At 37.8% G+C, this 19,184-nt stretch overlaps 3 protein-coding genes and 1 non-coding gene across 5 annotated transcripts; 2 read left to right on the forward strand and 2 right to left on the reverse strand.

The window, feature by feature from the left end:
* The first annotated feature begins 3,971 nt into the window (after nt 1–3,971).
* LOC113698705 (protein FEZ) lies at nt 3,972–6,251 on the forward strand. Its single transcript, XM_027218611.2, has 3 exons — nt 3,972–4,458; nt 4,921–5,222; nt 5,336–6,251. Exons 1-3 carry the CDS (start codon nt 4,278–4,280, stop codon nt 6,056–6,058), a joined length of 1,206 nt encoding a protein of 401 aa, XP_027074412.1. The 5' UTR covers nt 3,972–4,277; the 3' UTR covers nt 6,059–6,251.
* Nucleotides 6,252–7,295: 1,044 nt separating this feature from the next.
* TRNAL-CAG (transfer RNA leucine (anticodon CAG)) lies at nt 7,296–7,376 on the forward strand. The gene has a single exon. It is a non-coding gene; the product is annotated as a tRNA-Leu (tRNA).
* Nucleotides 7,377–8,773: 1,397 nt separating this feature from the next.
* Nucleotides 8,774–11,171, reverse strand: LOC140011168 (large ribosomal subunit protein eL34-like). Its single transcript, XM_072059699.1, has 4 exons — nt 11,009–11,171; nt 10,558–10,637; nt 9,094–9,203; nt 8,774–9,004 (listed from the first exon to the last, which is right to left on the reverse strand). The coding sequence occupies exons 1-4, from the start codon at nt 11,085–11,087 to the stop codon at nt 8,911–8,913; spliced, it is 363 nt and encodes a 120-aa protein (XP_071915800.1). The 5' UTR covers nt 11,088–11,171; the 3' UTR covers nt 8,774–8,910.
* Nucleotides 11,172–14,461: 3,290 nt separating this feature from the next.
* LOC113699999 (uncharacterized) lies at nt 14,462–19,184 on the reverse strand. 2 transcript variants are annotated; one of them, XM_027220390.2, is made up of 5 exons: nt 18,483–19,179; nt 17,067–18,391; nt 15,406–15,819; nt 15,041–15,267; nt 14,462–14,810 (listed from the first exon to the last, which is right to left on the reverse strand). In XM_027220390.2, the coding sequence occupies exons 1-5, from the start codon at nt 18,599–18,601 to the stop codon at nt 14,556–14,558; spliced, it is 2,340 nt and encodes a 779-aa protein (XP_027076191.2). In that variant the 5' UTR covers nt 18,602–19,179; the 3' UTR covers nt 14,462–14,555. The 2 variants fall into 2 exon arrangements, with proteins under 2 accessions (XP_027076191.2, XP_071915678.1); XM_072059577.1 differs by lacking the exons at nt 14,462–14,810; nt 15,041–15,267 and having other exon boundaries at nt 15,505–15,637; nt 15,766–15,819; nt 18,483–19,184.

The following is a 19,184-nucleotide window of genomic DNA, read 5'->3' on the forward strand; positions in this document are numbered from 1 at the left end:
CTTCTAGCTGGTTCATCTTTCACTTTCTTTTCTGTCCACTTCGTAGCAAAGAGTTGCGATATATTTGGCAGTCGTCGGTCAGGAAAATTTTATGGTTGGCAAGTGCTAATGTATTTTGAAAACTTCCGTTAAGACTGGCTGTAAAACTAAGCCAAGCCCATTAATCATTTATTCGAAATTCAGTTCCAAACAAAAGTCTCTCTAGAAGTTGCAAAATTTTTGGGCAGTTTTCCTTCGGGAAAACTGATCAACTAACTTTACTTTTGTATCACATACAGAAGTTCGCCAATCGAACAAGTACTTTCATATGTTTCGTCAAAATCTCATCAGTACCAGTACTGAGTAGTTTATCATCGGGCTGCTAAGTGCTAGGGCTTTAGATTTACTTTCTAGGCAACTTTCAATAATTTCTTTGTGACAACAGACGAAAGATGATATGCGGTTGAAATTGATCTCAAGTATTGCGAGAAACTGCCCAGTTCTATCGCGCATATATATATATATATGTATATATTTGTGGATTGCCTGGCGTAGCAACCTGAGATTGCTCGGCATTGGTCGCTCAAGTCCTAACTGAGAATGTTCACAACTACAATGATATTAAACAAAACGTTCTCCCTGTTTCTGCATACTTCATCCATGAAAAAGACAGGGTTTCTTGGACTGTCAGGCCATCGTAATAATTACAGGTTTCATTTTAATTAAACAACAAAAGTTCCCAGTGTCTAGGGATCCACAGGATGGGAACTGCAAAAAATTCGTGTACCATAAGTCCACAATAAGATGGAATGTTCCGCGAGGGATGTAAGGTCACTTTGCAGCTTCCCATGTAGACGAATGTGAATAGGAATTATGGTACCGGGATGCTGCCGAGGTTAACGTCAATAGGTGCTTCCTACTTCTTTGTACAATTGTTTTATAATGAATTTTTTTTTTAATCTAAATTGGCTTAAATCTTTTTTGGCGTTAGTCTCTGGTGGTGACTTTAATGGGGCAAGAGATGACAAAATACCATAACAATGTTAAAATATACCACCATCTTCTGTGTGTCACTTTAACGCCTGAACAGTTCATAATAATCTTGACAAAAGAGTTTTCATCATCTATTAAAAAAACAAACAAAAAGAAAAACAATAGGGAAGATAGAAGGGTGAGCTTTTCAATTCATATCACATTCGGTCCTAAGTACCTCACTTCAATTGGCGAGATGGTACTGCTGTGCTGTGTGGAAGCTTAGCTCATTATCAAATCAAGCAAATCCTTCGATCCATCGCAATTAGACTAAAAATCTGCGTGCTTGTAGAAGCAAGTTTGAAGTCGAGATCTTCTTAATTTTCTCGAGATTATACTATGTTTCATTAAGGTCTCGACATGCATGTTTTGCTAATTACTACTGCTAGTTATCAGACAGTATCTCGTTATCTTAGTTAATAGCATCCTTGTGAGAATTATTAGTTGCTAAGTACTATTTCTTGTAGTGGTTTTGTCTCCGAGATTCCATCATTCGGGTAATGGTATCTGTGTTGACGTTAATGGGTTCCCAGCTACTTTCAACCGCATGCAAGCGAATCAATATATGTATATGTGTGTGTGTGTTGCAGACCACCTGCATGGACATTTGTTTGCATGACAGTATGGGGTCTCGATAAAATGAGACCACCCATACACAATAACAAAAAATATGTTAGACTGCTCAAGCACCATAAGATTGATCATTAAGTGGGGATTTTCTTTAATGCTTAATTAGCCTACCATCATTTTGTTGTCAAGCTAGGGTTGATCAGCTCCTTATTGTCGTTTTGGAATGCCTTAATCACTGAGCAAAGGATCTGAAGTTTCACGTTCAAACAGACACGGACATTAACTATATCTTTAGGGGCGTAGTTGACAACAAAACTGCTATCTTCATCAGGACTTGCATTTTTTTTTTATCTCTGTCTTTTCTGATATAGTAATACCAACAAATCATTTAATTATCACATGTTGCATTCATGCGTTTTACTCTTTATCTTTTAGATGGGAACTAAAATTTTGAATCAGCTTCTGCTATGATGGGAATGTGCGAAATCTCTAATTAAAGAAGCCATTAAAGTCACAGTCTTTCCCAGAAGATAAGGTTTTTGAATGGTAAATTAACACGTAAGTTTGATATTATGGTTGCTTTTAAGAGATTATGATGAAGGTTCATAAACAGAATACTTCCGAAGAGCTTTTTATAAAAGGAGAAACCAAAGTGGTTTGCTAGTGTAACAACATGTTTCTCTGATTCAACGCGTATGGAAGACACTGAGCAGCAGGTCTCTAGTTAAATTGGGATGCCCATTGCTTACAAATTGTTCATCTCTTATTATATATTCTTAGCACGAGTTATTGAGCCAGGAGAAGCTTTTACAGTTTTTTTTTTTTTCAACTATCCCAAATTCGTAGTGGGGTATAAAATCATTGAAGAGAGGAATATCTAAGCGAGAGATTTCGTTTTGAATCCTAGAAGAAAACTATTACTAGATAAACGCAGCTTTCGAAGAGCTAGTGATTATGCAATATGTATAAATCTTGAAGACGTGGTGATTTTTTTCACCACAATCAGTTCAGACAAGAACCAAGAATCTTCATTAAATACATACAAGAATGCTACCTTAAGCAAGGATTAATCTGTAATCCCAGAATATTATACAAGAAAGCTACCTTAAGAAATTGAAAGAATTCTAGGATACCCTGGAGACCTCTTACAGCCAAGCCTGCGGGTAACTATTTTAATCACAGCCAACATCGTTGATGTGGTTATATGGTTCATTTTTCCTTTCACCAGGTCATATTAGTTAAAGCTTTCTGCTTTGTCTACCATCAAAGAGTCTCTCTCACTAATACATACATGATGGAAAAGACCTAAAACGCAAAAAAAAAAAAAAAAAAAACATAAATTTACATTAGGGAAAATAATATGGTAACCAATTCCATACTAGGTAGTGTTCGAGAAATTTCAAGACTCTATGTTTTTGTGGTTGCAAGGATTAAAGTGTACTCAAATTCCGGACTCGTAGAGGTAGAACTGATTTCCTTTGTTGGCTTCCGGTTGAGGTCCTGCTGGTTGATACTCGCAGGTGCATTACGCAATGGCCATAATTAGCAGAACCTCTTACAGTTCCTAGACTTTTAACAATCCAACAAGCAAGTCGCCTTCATAAAATTTAATCAATTATATCGTGTATATTGTTCTTATCCGAGTCACCATTTGAGAACGATAAGAGATGCTCTCCAATCCAAGAACATTGGTGCATGGGACAATAATCAAAGACAAAACATAAAAGAAAATACTGCTCACTAAAACTATCTAATGCAGGCTGCAATCATATTTCCCCTTTGCGCACCTAAGCGTCCCTGACGAGTTACCAACAGGCTTGCAAACCCACTTAAATTACCAGCGGGTTTCACAATACTCGGCCATTTGATAGTCAAATGTTTAATAATTTCTCGACGAATCTGATCACATATCCACACTGAAGGTGACGTTTTCATATGGGGCAGAAGGGAATGAAGAAACAGAAAGTTCTGAGAAGAACGGAACAAAAACCGACTGATTTTGATCCGACAATCCTGACATGATAATTTAACTGTGAGGGTTTCGCAGGAATTTCCACAGAGGATCTGCGTAGATGATTAATAGTGATACTCAGCTATTAAAGATGTGATTAATTTTATCAGTATACGGCTATCCAAAAAACTATTCAAGCAAACAGGATATTAAAGTCCTTAAAACAAATGATGTAAGAATGTTGCTTTGTCCTTTTGTCTTGATGGGGGGGGCAAAAATAAAATAAAATAAAATTTATATGCAGAAGAAGCATCCAATGGAAGAGCACGTCAAGTGTGAAAGCAGATTTCCACACACATTTCATCATCTTGTAGTCTTTTTGGGATCGTTAATTTGGATTTAAACGGACCCCCCCTGCGTTCAAAAAGGGGGGAGAGCTTCTTTGAAAGTCCATCAACTTGACTTTGGGTTTTTCTCCTCTACAACTACCCAAAAAAAGGCGGCCGAAGCTTCGGAGGCAGAACCACTTCTCAGGAAGCACACAATGGCTTCGAACCAACTGTCCCATGCAAATGACTTGTATGATGCACATACTTAACTGAGACTTCTACGGCCTCAATATTGGTTCAACTATCTTGAACACGGACCATATTAAAACTCAATCCCCAGTTTGTCCAACGTTTTTTCAGTCCTCTTTTAAGTTTTCCGTTTAGGTGACGAGATCAAGGAAAGGAGAAACAGAAGCATGGACGACAAGGGCGATGGAGATAAGATCGATGATGTTATGTTGCCTGGTTTTCGATTTCATCCCACGGATGAGGAGCTTGTTGGATTCTATCTGAAGCGAAAGATTCAGCAGAGATCACTTCCCATTGAACTGATTAAGCAAGTGGATATCTACAAATATGATCCATGGGATCTTCCAAGTAAGATGAACTCTCTGGCCATCACGGTTCCTTCAAAGTCCAATTAATCTTCTCCTTGTTTCTATCACCTTGAATTCTTTAATGAACACGGAAAATAACTCCTTTGTCCTCGTTCGTCTTATTCAATTCCACACTTGAAAGTGATATTCTTTTCGTTCCTTTCATGTTATTATATCCTATTTCTTGCAATCATGAATAAGGTCTTACAGTTACAATCTACAGCTACAAATCCCTATTCTTATCAACCTGCCATCCAGTTCTCTGAGAGCAAACTTCTCCGAGTCGCTACTGCGTGTCACAGAAAATGATATTTTGCTCACAAATCCTCTTGCATTTTTCATCTCACAGAAATATTACAAATATCTCGATCGCTACAACCCAACTTCCATTTTCAAAAGCTAATATGATGTGTATTGCAATGAGTTACCCATTAAACTACTTTTCCTCTCAAATTTGCAACAGAGCTGGCATCAAGTGGGGAGAAGGAGTGGTACTTCTACTGCCCAAGAGATCGGAAATATAGGAATAGTGCTCGGCCCAACCGTGTCACAGGAGCTGGATTTTGGAAAGCCACAGGGACTGATAGGCCAATATACTCTTCGGATGGCACCAAATGCATCGGCTTGAAAAAGTCCCTAGTCTTCTACAGGGGCAGAGCTGCCAAAGGAATAAAAACTGATTGGATGATGCATGAGTTTCGACTTCCTACTACTTCGGAATCAGCACCGCCCAAGAAGCTCGCAGACAAAAACCTTTCTCTGCATGTAAGCTCACTTCAATTTTCATGTTCCAACTTGTCCTTCAAAACCCACTTAGAGTCATAGTTGCTGTGCAAGTGATACTCCGCTAAATTCCCACTTTCTCCTTGAATCTGCAGGACTCATGGGCCATTTGCAGGATATTCAAGAAAACTAGCTCGCTCGCTCATAGAGCTCTTTCTCACACCTGGATGGCCCCAGTATCTGAAACATCCCCAGACATTTTCCCACAAGGTGCACAATATGCTCAGTATGGTTCAGAGAATTTATCTTGTGCTACAGAAAGTGGATCAACCATGCAGCTCTACACTAACAATGACTTACAATCGGCTTCTACCGCCATATTCTCTGCCCTAAACATCCCTTCGTGCAAACCCCTAAATGGACTGCTTTCTAAACCATCTTTTTTGGCTGGTCCAAATGGGGATATCCCCTGTAACTTTATGTTTCCACCTTCGGAAATATCAGGACCACCAAACAAGTGTTCGCTTGATGTTCCTTCAATGCTTTTCAACCTTTCCCCTACATTCCTGGGGGATGTCAATAAGACCTCAGAAAGCATCGAATTTGAAGGATCTCAACACCATTTCAACAGCTTTTCTATGAACCCATCACCAGATATGCAAGAAGGTATAAGCATTGAAAACGATGAAGGAGGGCTCAGAAAAGATCCAAGGGACGGTGATGCAAGTAATCAATGGGAAAACATGAGAGCAATTGGTTTCCCTTTCAGTTTGCCTTCAACTCTACCCGATGTATGGAAGCCTAATCTGCCATGGGACTCTTCAAACTGTCCTAGTGAAATATCCACTACCTACTCCGCAAACAAGTGTTATACATAATCCTGCCTTGTTGATAAAGAGAAACTATTTTACCTTATAATGTATTAATCCAATCCCCTACCATAGAAAATTTTTTCTTTTCCCTTTCTTGTAATTATGTCTGTATTCCAAACTACTGTACAGGCTTCAGCTATCTCCTCTGTCTATAAATTTGAAAAGACGCTACCTTTATGCTGTAGCTTCATTAGCTTTATTTTTAGTTTACAATTAAATTTAGTACGGGTCCATTTTGTTGTGCTCTTATACTGTCATTGATGCAAACTGTAGAAAGTAAGCAAATTACTGAACCTTGCAACCGCGACTCTCATCTCAATCACTTCCATCGATAATTACTCGATGATTACGCCTGTTTCTAAACAAATCAAGAAATATGATGGCCGTTAGAATTCTGCACAAGGGGTCGTCAAGGTCTCGAAACTAGTTTAAGAAGAACGTTTAAAAAGGTTAACGGTGAATGAGGTATCAAACACATAACACAGCAACGTATCTTAAAGGGGTCGGGGGAAGCAGGGCATCTGACCGACTACCAAACATAAATAAAGGTTCAGAGCAATATGCAGTTAGCCAACTAACGAATTACTTTATAAGTTGGTGAAATATTGCTTTCTTTTTCTGGTTATGTAGTAAATCAAGTAGTAGTAAATGACACTCAGGCACCTTATACAGATAGGGCTTCGGGTCCTCTCTGACATACGTGAGAGTTACATCTCTATTACACACTCAAGTTATAAAACAAGTATACTACTATAGGAGTATCATTTAATTCTAATTGTGTCGTCACCGAGTTGATGTCAACTATGACCAAATGATCCTTCTGAAAAAGTCGCATTATGCTCTTCAACTTCAATTTATGATTAGTAGCATCTCATCATGAAGTCCAAAGTGTTTTCTACCTGATCCTCTTTTCATTTTGGCTGACCACTTCAGCAAATTAAAGTTAGACAGTAGAAAAAGTGCAAAACTCACGATCAATTAAGACAGTTTCCGGTTATTCACCAACGCTATGTTGAGTGTATTTTGCAAGTCCAGCACTTCTCAGAAATTCAAGATGGGCGAGTTGGTCTCAGAGCCGGGATTTGGCCTTTTTCCACGGGTAGAAAGTGTTGAAAGGTCAAACCCCCCTATTGTGGGTCTAACTCTAAACAGGTGGCTCACCATAATAAAGCCAAATCCTCCCGTTTTATCTAAACAGACGGTCGAAGACATTTTTTGTGTTGTCGCACACCAACAGCCATAAGTCAAGATGGCCGAGTTGGTCTAAGGCGCCAGTTTCAGGTACTGGTCCGAAAGGGCATGGGTTCGAATCCCATTCTTGACACAGAATTTACTTTTGGTTCAAAATCTTGACATAAAATCCACTTTTGGGTTTAATAACATCTACTATTAATCCGCAGACACCATTAGCGGACTCAAAGCCCCTAGCATTTGAGTAGGCCTGTCAATCGGGCCATATGAGCCAAACTTTCACAAGTTCAGGCTCATTTCATTTAATTTATAATATTTTTGGGTTTCGGGCCATTAGTTTCGGATTAATAAATGTGAAGAACATACTCAACTCATAAAATATTCTGATTTTAAGCCTTATTTGGGTTTAATTCAAACTCACTTATTACTCCTCAATTTTCTTAATATAATTACTATAATTATTAAGTTGTGAAATTAATTTAAAATTTGCAGGACTACAACATTAAAATTAGATATGAACGAGTAATAGTTCTTAAAAAGTACATAAATCAAAAAATTTTCAACAATATTTATATCTAGTTTGTTCAAAATACATGAAAAAATAGTAATAAAACATGTGATCATAAGTCAATACATCTTCAAAGGTTGGAATTTCTTCATAACCTTGTAATTAAAATCCAAACATGCTTGATGATTTGTATTTTTGGAGCAAAAAGAAATCAACCAATATTATACCAACATAAAAATTTACTCAACCAATCAGAAAAGTTAAGAGTTTCAGTTAAGCATTACCAATATTGACTCAAGAAAGTTAGTAGAGGAGTTTTCAGACGTGTTTTTATGTTTTGTAATTTATATATATTTAGTATTTAGTAATAATATATTTGAATATATAATTATATATAATATCAAAATATAAATATTATATATACATATATCATTATGTATAAGTAATTAAAGGATCGGGCCTATATCAAATTTGAATCTAATGACGTCCAAACTCAACTCATATTTAATTCGAACTAATTTTTTAAGTCCAAACTCAGACTGACTTACTGAAATATCGGCTCATCAAACTCATTCTCGGACCAAACGAGCCAAACTCAAGTTGGACCAAACGAGCCAAACTCAAGTTGGCCCACTGACTTACTGAAATATCGGCTCATCAAACTTTTTCTCGAATCAAACGAGCCAAACTCAAGTTGGCCCAGCCTCATTGACAGTCTTACATTTGAGCCTTATTTAGCAGCTAAATCACGTGAAATGTATTTAATTGAAATGGCGGATCAGAAAGAATACTAGATGGGATTATGTCGATTGTTCTATTTACATACGTTCGGACAAGCGGGAGCCCAAAATTGAGTGTGTTCCCAGGAGTCGGAATAATTTGTGATCACCAGAATGGTTCCCCGAGTACTCAAGCATCTTCTAGCCAGACTTAGTTTTCGCAAAACAAACTTCGGAGACATCAGACAAATAGACACCACAAGATTCTTGAATAAATTGTACTTCGGAAGCATGAAACAAAAGTTGAAGAAGCATTTGTTCAAACTATTCCATTACCGATCATTGAACATTTCTTCATCGTCATCACAAAAGATAAAACTTTGAAACATATCATAAATTTTTCTTAAACAAAACAACTGCGGCTAAATAGTTGTTCCATTTCAACTCTTCGAAGCTAGCTTTTCTTTTGCCTTTTGAATTTTCAGAACCTTTTTCACAATCTTTTGCTCTTCAACCAAGAAAGCACGGATAATCCTACAAGGAGAAGAGGGGTGAATCAGATTAGTTACTTGTACAACCATTCTGAAGAAATAGGAGTATATAATAACATGTCCATAACAGACCTCTCCCTGACAGCACTTCCAGACAATACACCACCATAAGCACGATTAACTGTCCTACGGTTCCTGGACAATCTGGACCTCTTGTATTCAGCAGGTCTTAAGTGAGGAATCTACAAGAGTACAGCGAAATAGATACAATTAACCAACCGCAGTCTGACATTATCAATGACATTGTTTCACAAGAGAAACATGAAAAATGCCCTAGATTCTTTGCATGATTACACTACCACCAGGAGCAACGCGGTAACATGAAACACACAAACAATGAATGTCAAAAGCTATCTAATACAGAGTAATCAAATATAACTGGATTTGCATCATACCATGGAGAGTCTTAGAATGTCAATTGCAGTAGTTCTTCACGGATTGTTCAGATAAAATGAAAGCTAGATTCCATGTCTTATTGAATCTTCAGTTGTAGGATAATAAGCTGAATAATATCCAATTTTTCACACGAAATCTCATACATTTTATACACTTCGAAAAATCGTTAAACTCAACAACTTAAGATCAAACTGATACAGCATGCATGATACCAGATTCATTTTAAGCTTTTATCACTCTTCCTAAATGCACGCATGTGAAAGTAAAAATGATTTAAATAACCCAATCAGTACAATGTCTAACAACAGTAAATACCACTTTAAAATACATTAGAACAATACCCAACACATCAAAAACTGAACCTAGAAATTAGAACAGATATGTCAATAAAGACAACAAATATATTTTCAGCAATAGGTCTTGACAAATATAATGCAGAAGTAATAAATGGATATAACTCAAATTTGCATCTGGAAATTACCATTTCAGCACAGGCTATTTAAATTTATGAAGGACTTAGTCTTGTATTGAGATTTATACATGTCTTGGTTTTGTCCAAACCAAACGAGGTTTACAAGTAGCACACTAGCTATAATTATCTTCAACTTCTTGAGGATGTTTTTAACTACAAGGCTCGTATTGATCTGCCTTAAGAGTGATTTGTGGTAAATAATCTTTCTGCAACTTAAGGAGTGATTTTAATTTTTTTTTTATGCAAAGTAACTCTATCACAACTGTGGCTCAACCAATTAAAGGTTCACAAAACAAATATATTAAGAGCTGGAGAAACATAAGGCCCAATCATAATTTAGTACCATTCAGGTTAACCATACTGATTCACAAATCCGCAACCCCCTTCAAAAAAAAAAAAGATATCTGTGCAATAAACCTTTCACTAGCTTGAAATAATCATCTCTCATAACATGAGATTATTTCCAACACTTCTTAGCCAGACGGTCAATGTCAAACCCCCAGCCCAACTAACAGAATCAGGTTTATAATTCAAACACGACCACAAAAGATAAGAGGTGTGCAAAGGCACATTATGGGACCAGAAGCATAACTGTGACCGACCACGTTTTAACCCGCGCAAACAGAAAAACATGGAAATCAAAGGAAGAAGGGAAGAGAATGGCGTACCCCTTGGATTCTTTTCCCAGTAACTGGACATTTAGGACCACTGGCTCTCTTCTTGGTGCTCTGATACACAAGCCTCCCCCCTAAATTCCCATTCATATACAACTCACATTAGCTGACACACTCCATTATTAACAAAATCAAGAAATTATAAGTTGCCACATATTGCAGTCAACAAAAACAAATAACTTCGGATCTAAATAACCCCAATCTACGTCAAAAGCTAAAGACACTCCCCAATCTAGTACTCCAAATCAGTAGGGACCCAGGCAAAACCAAGCGTATCACTCTATCAGTATCACCAATTCTATACCTAAATCAGTAGGTTAACGGCTAACATACCAAAATTAAATTAAAAATAAAGACAACCGATAACCCAAAAAAAACGAACGAAATGCTATTAAGAATTGAAGCTAGGGTTTTGGAACAGGAAGAGACATGAGAGAACCAATACCAGGGGTTTTGACGACCCTGTGTTGGTTGGATTTAGTGGCATAACTATGCCGTTTTCGATACGTAAGCCTCTGCGCCATCTCCTTCAATCCACCAGCTCCACCTCTCTCTGTCTTCCTCTCTCGGAGTGTAAGTAGAACAATGAATGAGAAAACGAAAAGAAATTGAGGAAATGCAAGATATGGTATTTATATGGACTTTCTCCCACAGCAAAACCCTACATCCAACGGCTGTACGGAAGCCACGCTCTCAATGACTCACTAATTCGGGGCTAATTCACTTTACGCCCCTATAAACTCATATATTCAACAATTTAGACCTTCTATTCTGAGTATTTTAAATGAACCCAAACCCAACTCCAGGATTGGAGGCCTTGCAGTTGCGGTTGCACTTGCAATTACCGAGGGAGGTTTTTGGTTGCTCAATTTGGGTCATGTGCAATTGATCTTGCATTTCTTTGTATAAAAATTTTTTAGGTTTTCGTAAGGATATTGAGTGTGTTTAGATAATAGAATATTTGAGATTATTTTTTATAAAAAATATTATAGCACTTTTTTGATGTGATGCATGTGAAATAAAAAGATGATTGAAAAATGTGTTAATAATACAAGTAAATAAATTTTTTCTAATAAACCACTGTTCTTTTTTTTACATTTTCAATTACCAATTTTCCTCACATACATGATACATCACATATTACAAAAAAAAATAAAGTGCTATAGTAATTTTTCTCTAAAAACTCTCCAAAAAGTACCATCCAAATTGGCTCTTAAATTTTGAAAACAATATATTTGAATTTCACAGCTGACAGTTTAGATTAGAGTCACATTCGTTTAAACCTACTTAAATTGTAAAATTGTTTTTAATAAGGAGAAATTATACCAATTGTCTAATGTGAAAATTTTGTCCTTCATAGTCAAAATAAGCGATGTTAGTCTCTAACAAATAAACAATTATCAGTTTTGATCCCTACTCGTCGTTCTAGTCGAATTTTAGCAAGAATATGTCACGGACATATTACGTGGTCAATTTCTAAAGAGAATTCCTCTTTCCTCCCTCCCAACTCTTTCTGCCACTAACAAATGTCACGAAATTTGTGTTTCCAATTGCCTGGATTGAAGAGATCAAAAGGAAATACAAAGAACTAGCATTTGCTAGCCAACCCAAATTTCCAGGTAGACATCTCGATTTAGTTGGGTAACGGTGTTAAGACCGAGCAAGCTAGGTTGAATTTTCGACTCTTGATTTTATTGGGAAAAAATGAATTAAACCAAATTTGTTAACATTATTGGTTTTTCTTCCCGGCTTTTAGTCGTCCTAAAAGATGTCTAGCTAAAGAAGGGTACGGTCTCAATATTTGTGTTGTTCAAAAAAAAATTTATATATATATATATATTTGGAGGGAGGTGGGGATCGGGGATGGAGTTTCAGGTAACATTTATGATGTCGAATTTTACAATATTGCGGCTTATATAACAATATTACGCACAATATAGATAACTAGCATGTGGATTCGAATGATTTGTTGACACAAAAGCACTTAAAATCATAAAAAATTCTTTTTGACATGATTAAATTTTGTATGCACTGATGATGATTTATGCACCATGACAGTTGAATGTATGACAAATATATAAATTTTAAATTTTAAATTCAAATTTGAATTAAAATCAAGCATTCATATCTGAAGTATATAAAAAAAAATTAAGTATTTTTGTTTTGTTCTTTTTTGAATTTACCTAATTCGAATTCAACAGTTGTGTGGTATAATTTGTGCAAACCCCATCAACGCATGGACCCTCCACTTTTGAGAGCGATGAGTTCTTTTTGGTGGATAGATACTAAATGATCATCCTTTATCTACGGGTTGCTACGTATGCAAAGACCCAATATACTTTTTGCCCAGCCATTTGTATGCAGAAGGGCATCCATTTCATGGAGCCGGCTCCTGGGTCAATTGCCTTTTTGGGCCGTGTTTATCGTCTGGGTCAATTGGCTTTGACTTCTTTTCTTTTGTTTTTTTTTTTAACAGAAACGGTAGATAATTGCCTTTGACTGAATCAGATTCTTTTTTTTGAATTAGACTGAATCAGATTCTTAAAAAGATAATTGACAAGTGAGAATTACCTTCAAGATAAGTGTGATTGATATGAATGAGGATCGGGACGGTTTCAGATTGCAAGGGTCTAGGAAGCTTACGGGCTAAGATTTGACCCAAAAAAATAAAAGCATCAATTTTAACACTATGTCAATGTGTGAGGTTGATCAAAAAGCTGTATACATTAAAAAAAAAAAAAAAAGAAGAAGAAGAAGAAGAACTAGCATTCAATTGAATTAAACATATTGAAGTGTGTTCGAATCATAGATTCGCCCGATCAGAAGACCCTCCCTGTTTGAATTGCTATTTTTAGGATTTTTTATAAAATAATGTACTGTAGCGATTTGACGTGGGTGAGATAAAAAAATAATTAAAAATATATTCATGAAAAACATAAAAAAAATTTTGTTAGTGAAAAATCACGATACAAACAAGGCCATGATCGGGGAAGAAAAAGAAGGGGTGAGGTTGGTGTGGTGTGTCCCCCCGCCCCTGGGGGCTGGGTTGGTGAGTTTGGAAACGAAAACGGTTTTCTACAATTTTGCCTACCGTTCGAGTCCCCTCCTGATTGACACATTTTCTCGCGCAAGCTTCTAGATGAGGAAGATATTCTGTGCATGAAGCTTTGCCGATGTAATTGTGTCGTTGACTAGGTCTGCAGCATAACCCCGCAAGGAAGAATCCCTTGGGCATTAGTTGGATGTGAATGAAGAAGAATCAGCGGGACTAGGTTGACTTGAGAAATCAACTTTCACAACTTGCCAGAAAACTTTTTCTGAAGGAACTTGCCAGAAAACTTTAAACCCGAGTCAAAATAGTAATGATTCCAGGCTTGCCAATACTAACAATGTGTTAGCCTGCCTGCTAACCATGACAATGACAATGAAATGATACTTGGTACCTCCTATTGAGTAAGTTTCGAGCAAAACCACACGTATTGATTTCTGAAAATTGCACTGTTTCGATATCGAAATACTACCTTCTTGACACAAGGTTTGTTAGAACTATATGAACACCTACCTGTTTTAAGAATCATGTATGAAATTGCTGAAGGAGTACTCATTGTGTGCTCTTCGTTCTGTAAAGAAGCGTTCAAATCACATCTATAACACTCCACGGTATCATCAAAGTTAAGGGAAGATAAATGGCAACTTACACGAAATTAACCGATATTGAGTCGATAGTTTCAAATTGTACAAATTAATAGTCTATCCGTACTTTCAAAGCTGGAATTTTTTTCTGAAATTGTTCGAGTATCAGTTCTTGACACTCTTTTTTTTTTTTAGCTGAAGGGGGGGGGGGTGTTATTTTGCGAATTTGTTGCGTAATTTGCATCCACCAGTAGAGTTGGCCATCTGTGCAACCCATGTGTGGTTATAAAGCCCCACGTAAATTTTCTGAGAGTGTCTCTCTCTCCTCTACATCAAACATAATAAAGCAGCAACTATTATCAGCAAGGGAACAGCAGAAATGAGGGTTCTACCTGTATTTTCCTACTCTCAATACTAATCCTGCTTAATTTACTGTGACACCATACTAGTTGCTCAGTTGTTAGTCTTGACATATTTAGGACTCTAGCTACTAACTTCAAATCTACTTGAGAGAAAAAGTAAAGAACATGATCTGATTCATCTTCTCTGCTCTTGCGAAGTCTCCTCAAAATGCAATTTCCACCTCTCACCACGTCTTTAAGCTTCCTCTCCTTCTGCATCCCCAAGGGGGGGCCAAAAAAAAAAAAGAAGAACCACTTTACTATCGCAACCTCATGGATCAATTCATGAAAACATCCGCTAAGCCACTAATACTCTTGAGAATAAATTCAATTCAGAATCCAAATCATCTTCTCCAGAAATTACGATTTCAATCCATGAAGCTGCACTCATGCAATTGAAGTATAGTTAAGAATGAATACTTATTATTAAACGTAGATAGAACCTTTTGAAGGATGTTCTTGATCTCCATCAGAAGCTCCAAGTCGCCAGGATTTTGAAGCGCTGGAGGTGCTCCTTTATGACCTTTAGACATTGCGCCGTTGCAATGTTTATCAGCTCGAACAAATCGCCAAAAAATTCTTATTGATTCCTCGATGATTTCTACCATCATGTCACTCGTGATGACATATTCGGCTCTCTCTCCTCGTCTTCCCTTCCTTAAGTTGTCTTCTGCAGTATCAGAATACATGACATGCATGTTGAGTGTGATGCGATTACCCAAATTTTCTCGTAACGACACGTAACAATGAAACAAATAAAACAGAGTTCACTGGCCATTGCAATCAGCTATAGCGATTCTATAGATACCTCTGATTACCGGAACTTGAAGAAGGTTTCGAAGTAAGCACCGACGTTTGACATAACATTGAACTCTTGGCCCCTGGAAATGCTCGTCTTCTACGAATCTTTGCAAGAGCACTTGAAACTGCTGAAATTCTCCGGCAACTTCATTATACCGATGAATCCCACGTGGATCAGAATCCCAGAGATCTAAGGCCTTCCCATATTGCCAATGTAGGAATTCCCACGAAAGGCACATCTGTCCAACATAGACCACTTCCAGATCACTCTGCAATTCCTTCACAAACTTTATCATTGGCTCATTCTCACTGCTTTTATGTTTGAGTTGCCAAAAATTTTGTGAAAGAAGGGATTTGAGTATTGGACCTGAAGTTTTCGGACTTGAGATTGGTTCAAGCGGATCTTTCAGCTGGAGAAAACCTGTAAATCCAATCCACTGTATTAGTTAGTTGGTTTTTTTTTTTTTCGGGGGTAATGCGTAGAAAGGGGAAAAGAACAAAATCATAGATGCTCTGCTCTTCAGTATTATTTTAGTTCTAAGATTTCATTAGCTAAAAATTATTCATGAATATTAATTACTACATGGATTTTCAATGCTTTACTTACTTTTTATTTGGACAACAACCCTCACCACCGAATGACTAGGAAAATGGGAACATGATATGTCTCTTGCTGCTAAAAAGTAATAAGACTTTAGATTCAGGGTCTTATTGTCGAGGGAGGAAAGGCTTAGACGAAGGCAAATGATATGGTTTGGTTTGGTTCAAGGGACGATGACAACTTGGGTAATGCGTTGAGCCACTTCAGTGGTGGTCGATTACTTAAAGAGCTAGAAAACAAATGTGTGGTTGGAACAAATCAGTTTCTTTTTAAAAAATAACAGAGTAAATTATAGTAACTGCGTCTGCGTGCATGCTTCTCACTCAGTCGAATGAATACATCGTCTAAATGGGATGCCTAAAATTTCAATTCAAAAGGCAAATACCAGTTTCTAACTTAAAAAGTGAGGGACAAAAATGGGTTAGCTCTCCATGCATTACTCAATTCAATTGTCTATTGCTTCTTGAACCAAACATCCGCAGCCCAACCAGAAAAGAGGCCGTCACCATCTTATGAGGTGACTTGAAAACATGGGAATTCCTTGGCAAAAGGAGGTTTCAGACTACGCCTATGGCAAAAGGAAATCACTTTACTTCACAAGGCATGGATTGTCAATTGAACTAGTAGTCAGTATACGTTTCTTCTACAAGTTAAGGCTTTTTACACCTAAAAAGAAAAGCTGTTTCTGTCATCTCACTAATATGCTTTGCAACTGAGCAAGACCCATCAGTTTTGCGTTTATAGGGACCCCAACTAACCTGATTTTGTGGGTCATGGTCGGAATTATGAGAAAGATAGCCGGTGGGTAACGTTATTCATGAAAATGAATTAGCACTAATTGGCACTCTATATAACACCAGCTGTGACTTATGATGCTAATTGGCTGTTGGGCAATAATCACAAAGGACCTACGAAAAGCAAGAGGAATAAAAATGCAATTATGGCCATGATGAATTGTTATAAAATCCAGTAATCTAAGAAACTCTAAAAGAGAATAGGGTTTTTTTTTTCTTAAAAAAAAAAAAAGCTCTAAAATAGAAGAAAAGATGTCGAAGAATTTGACTGACCTATTGCATACATCTTCTGGTAATTGAAGATATCAAATTTCCGCATCCTCTCCCTGTAACTCTTGTAGAACTTGTGGAGCTCGCCCATGCAATCTTCACGCTGGAACTTCTCGTCAATTTTCCAGGGCTTCAAGTCTTCCGTAATTTTGGGAAACTCAGAATCCTCTAGAATAGTGGGCAGACCAGTCGCCCTGACCTTTCTAAGCTCCATCTTCAACTGCTCAATCAAATCTTGATGTTCCCACAATGTCTCCAACTTGTTTGGATCCTCAAAGTCACACGTATCCTTGGACGTCGCCTTTTCAGAGTCATAAGAACCATTCAATGGCTTATCATCTTGGTCGGCCTCTGCCCCCATTGAATCTTCACGAAAATCATCCTCGGATAAAAATCGCGACGCCACTGCATCTGGATTACGTTCCAGATCCTGTTCAAGTAATTCTCCCTCTAGCTTCGAAAGTTCGCCCAATATGTCACTATCTTCTTCACCAAAATCGTCGGATTCCCCATCTTTGTCCCCAAAGTCTGCCGTTTCACCGCGTGTGGTTTTGACTTTCTCGCCATTGACATCCATCGAGGCTTCGAGATCAACAACACTGCTGTATTCTTGTCCAAAATCTTCGTCGGACAGAAAGCCATCGTTGTACGAGTCACTCGTGACTGAAACTTGATCGGGCTCAGAATTGATTGACTCTGAATGGCCATCACTTGCGATCACGCAGTCTCTCTCAGTGTAATCAAAGCGAATCTCATTGCGAAAATCATAATCGCCGGTCTCCTGTGGTATACAACTGGTGGCCTCATTTTCCTCAGATTTTTCTTCATCACGCGGACCATCGTCAACTGGCTTCTTCTTTGATTGCACTTCAAAAGTTTCTGCAGCTTCCACGGTGAAATGCTTATGTGAAGCAGCATCAATTTCTTCGACGTTAAAGCTCTCGGAGGACATGAAAAAATCGGACTTACTAGAACTCGTAGATGAGACCTGGTCAGAGTTGAAAAGTTCAGCGCTTTCTTTCTTACTGTTACTGATGTATTCTTCAAAAGTAGGGAATCTGAAAGTGAAAGAGGTGTCAAAATTTTCTCCCTCACAATCAGCCTCGGATTCCGTGAACCCAACCTCGTCCGTTTTTGCTTTCTTCTCCGGCTCGAAATGTGATCCAGTCTCTAGCTCCTTAAATCCAACATCGTTCAACTCCGGCTCCGGCTCTGTTTGGGGCTCTAATGTAGGCTCTGACGGCACATGTTTGAAATCCTTCTGGTCGATAATCTCGGCTGAATTCATCTCAAATTTTTGCCTCAAAGGGCTGCCATTGCCATGCAACCTGTAATGGTATCCAATACGAAATCACGTTAATCGATGAAAAAACTATGCGATAAACAAGCAAGGGGACAAAAGATCTAGTATTCCAATACCTGAAGAGAAAAGGGCTGATGAAGCTGAACAGAGGAAGCAGAAGTCTGGACACAGAGAATAGAGAGGATCCCACCAGGAGAACGAGTTTTTTGTACAGGAATTGGGTGAAAGCACCCATGATCACTGTTCGAAAGAGGACCGCGATTAAAGGATGTAAACGCCAGGCCAGTCACCATGGGCTTTAAATCAATCAGTAAATTCAGTTGGAAGCAAAGAAACCGGGGGAAACAGAGCAGGAGTAGTTCATGGAACTCATGGCTCCTTTGAATAATTCAAGAGCGGACACGGACTTGATACCTATAAACAAGAACCAGAAACCCCGTATCCCCAAAAAACTTCAACCATTCCCATCAAAATCTGAGTCAGGAGACATTGAAATCCGACCTAATTGGAGAAGTTTCAGGGCTGGTGAGATTTGAAAGCAAATATTCAGGGGGGAAGATAGTTACCCATCAGCGACCAGGCCTAGGCGAAAAGGTAAATAAATAATAAAAAAAAAAAAGAACACCCGCCGAGGGAGGGAGGTTTGGTTGCTTTGTTAGTGAGTCGTGTGACACCTTCACCAGAGAAACTGCTACAATTATGAACGGATGATATTAGCAGCAGGGGATATCATTTATTTATGATGCTCTCAGTCTCAGCAGGAGAATTGAAGGGAATAGAAGATTCTGTTCTATTCTCTGTAGTTAATAGCTATCGGG

Source organism: Coffea arabica, chromosome 7e (assembly GCF_036785885.1).
Source record: "Coffea arabica cultivar ET-39 chromosome 7e, Coffea Arabica ET-39 HiFi, whole genome shotgun sequence".
Lineage (NCBI taxonomy): Eukaryota > Viridiplantae > Streptophyta > Magnoliopsida > Gentianales > Rubiaceae > Coffea > Coffea arabica.

What these genes read in the sequence shown, in the direction of transcription:
- LOC113699999 (XM_027220390.2), bottom strand. Translation starts at nt 18,601, where the DNA reads ATGGGTGCTTTCACCCAATTCCTGTACAAAAAACTCGTTCTCCTGGTG. An exon ending in ATCAGCCCTTTTCTCTTCAG is followed by an intron (nt 18,392 to 18,482) that starts GTATTGGAATAC and finishes ATACCATTACAG; the next exon opens with GTTGCATGGCAATGGCAGCC. An exon ending in TCAAGTTCCGGTAATCAGAG is followed by an intron (nt 15,268 to 15,405) that starts GTATCTATAGAA and finishes CTGATACTGCAG; the next exon opens with AAGACAACTTAAGGAAGGGA.
- LOC140011168 (XM_072059699.1), bottom strand. Translation starts at nt 11,087, where the DNA reads ATGGCGCAGAGGCTTACGTATCGAAAACGGCATAGTTATGCCACTAAA. An exon ending in CAGGGTCGTCAAAACCCCTG is followed by an intron (nt 10,638 to 11,008) that starts GTATTGGTTCTC and finishes ATGGGAATTTAG; the next exon opens with GGGGGAGGCTTGTGTATCAG. An exon ending in GGAAGTGCTGTCAGGGAGAG is followed by an intron (nt 9,005 to 9,093) that starts GTCTGTTATGGA and finishes TTCTCCTTGTAG; the next exon opens with GATTATCCGTGCTTTCTTGG.
- LOC113698705 (XM_027218611.2), top strand. Translation starts at nt 4,278, where the DNA reads ATGGACGACAAGGGCGATGGAGATAAGATCGATGATGTTATGTTGCCT. An exon ending in TGATCCATGGGATCTTCCAA is followed by an intron (nt 4,459 to 4,920) that starts GTAAGATGAACT and finishes AATTTGCAACAG; the next exon opens with AGCTGGCATCAAGTGGGGAG. An exon ending in ACAAAAACCTTTCTCTGCAT is followed by an intron (nt 5,223 to 5,335) that starts GTAAGCTCACTT and finishes TTGAATCTGCAG; the next exon opens with GACTCATGGGCCATTTGCAG.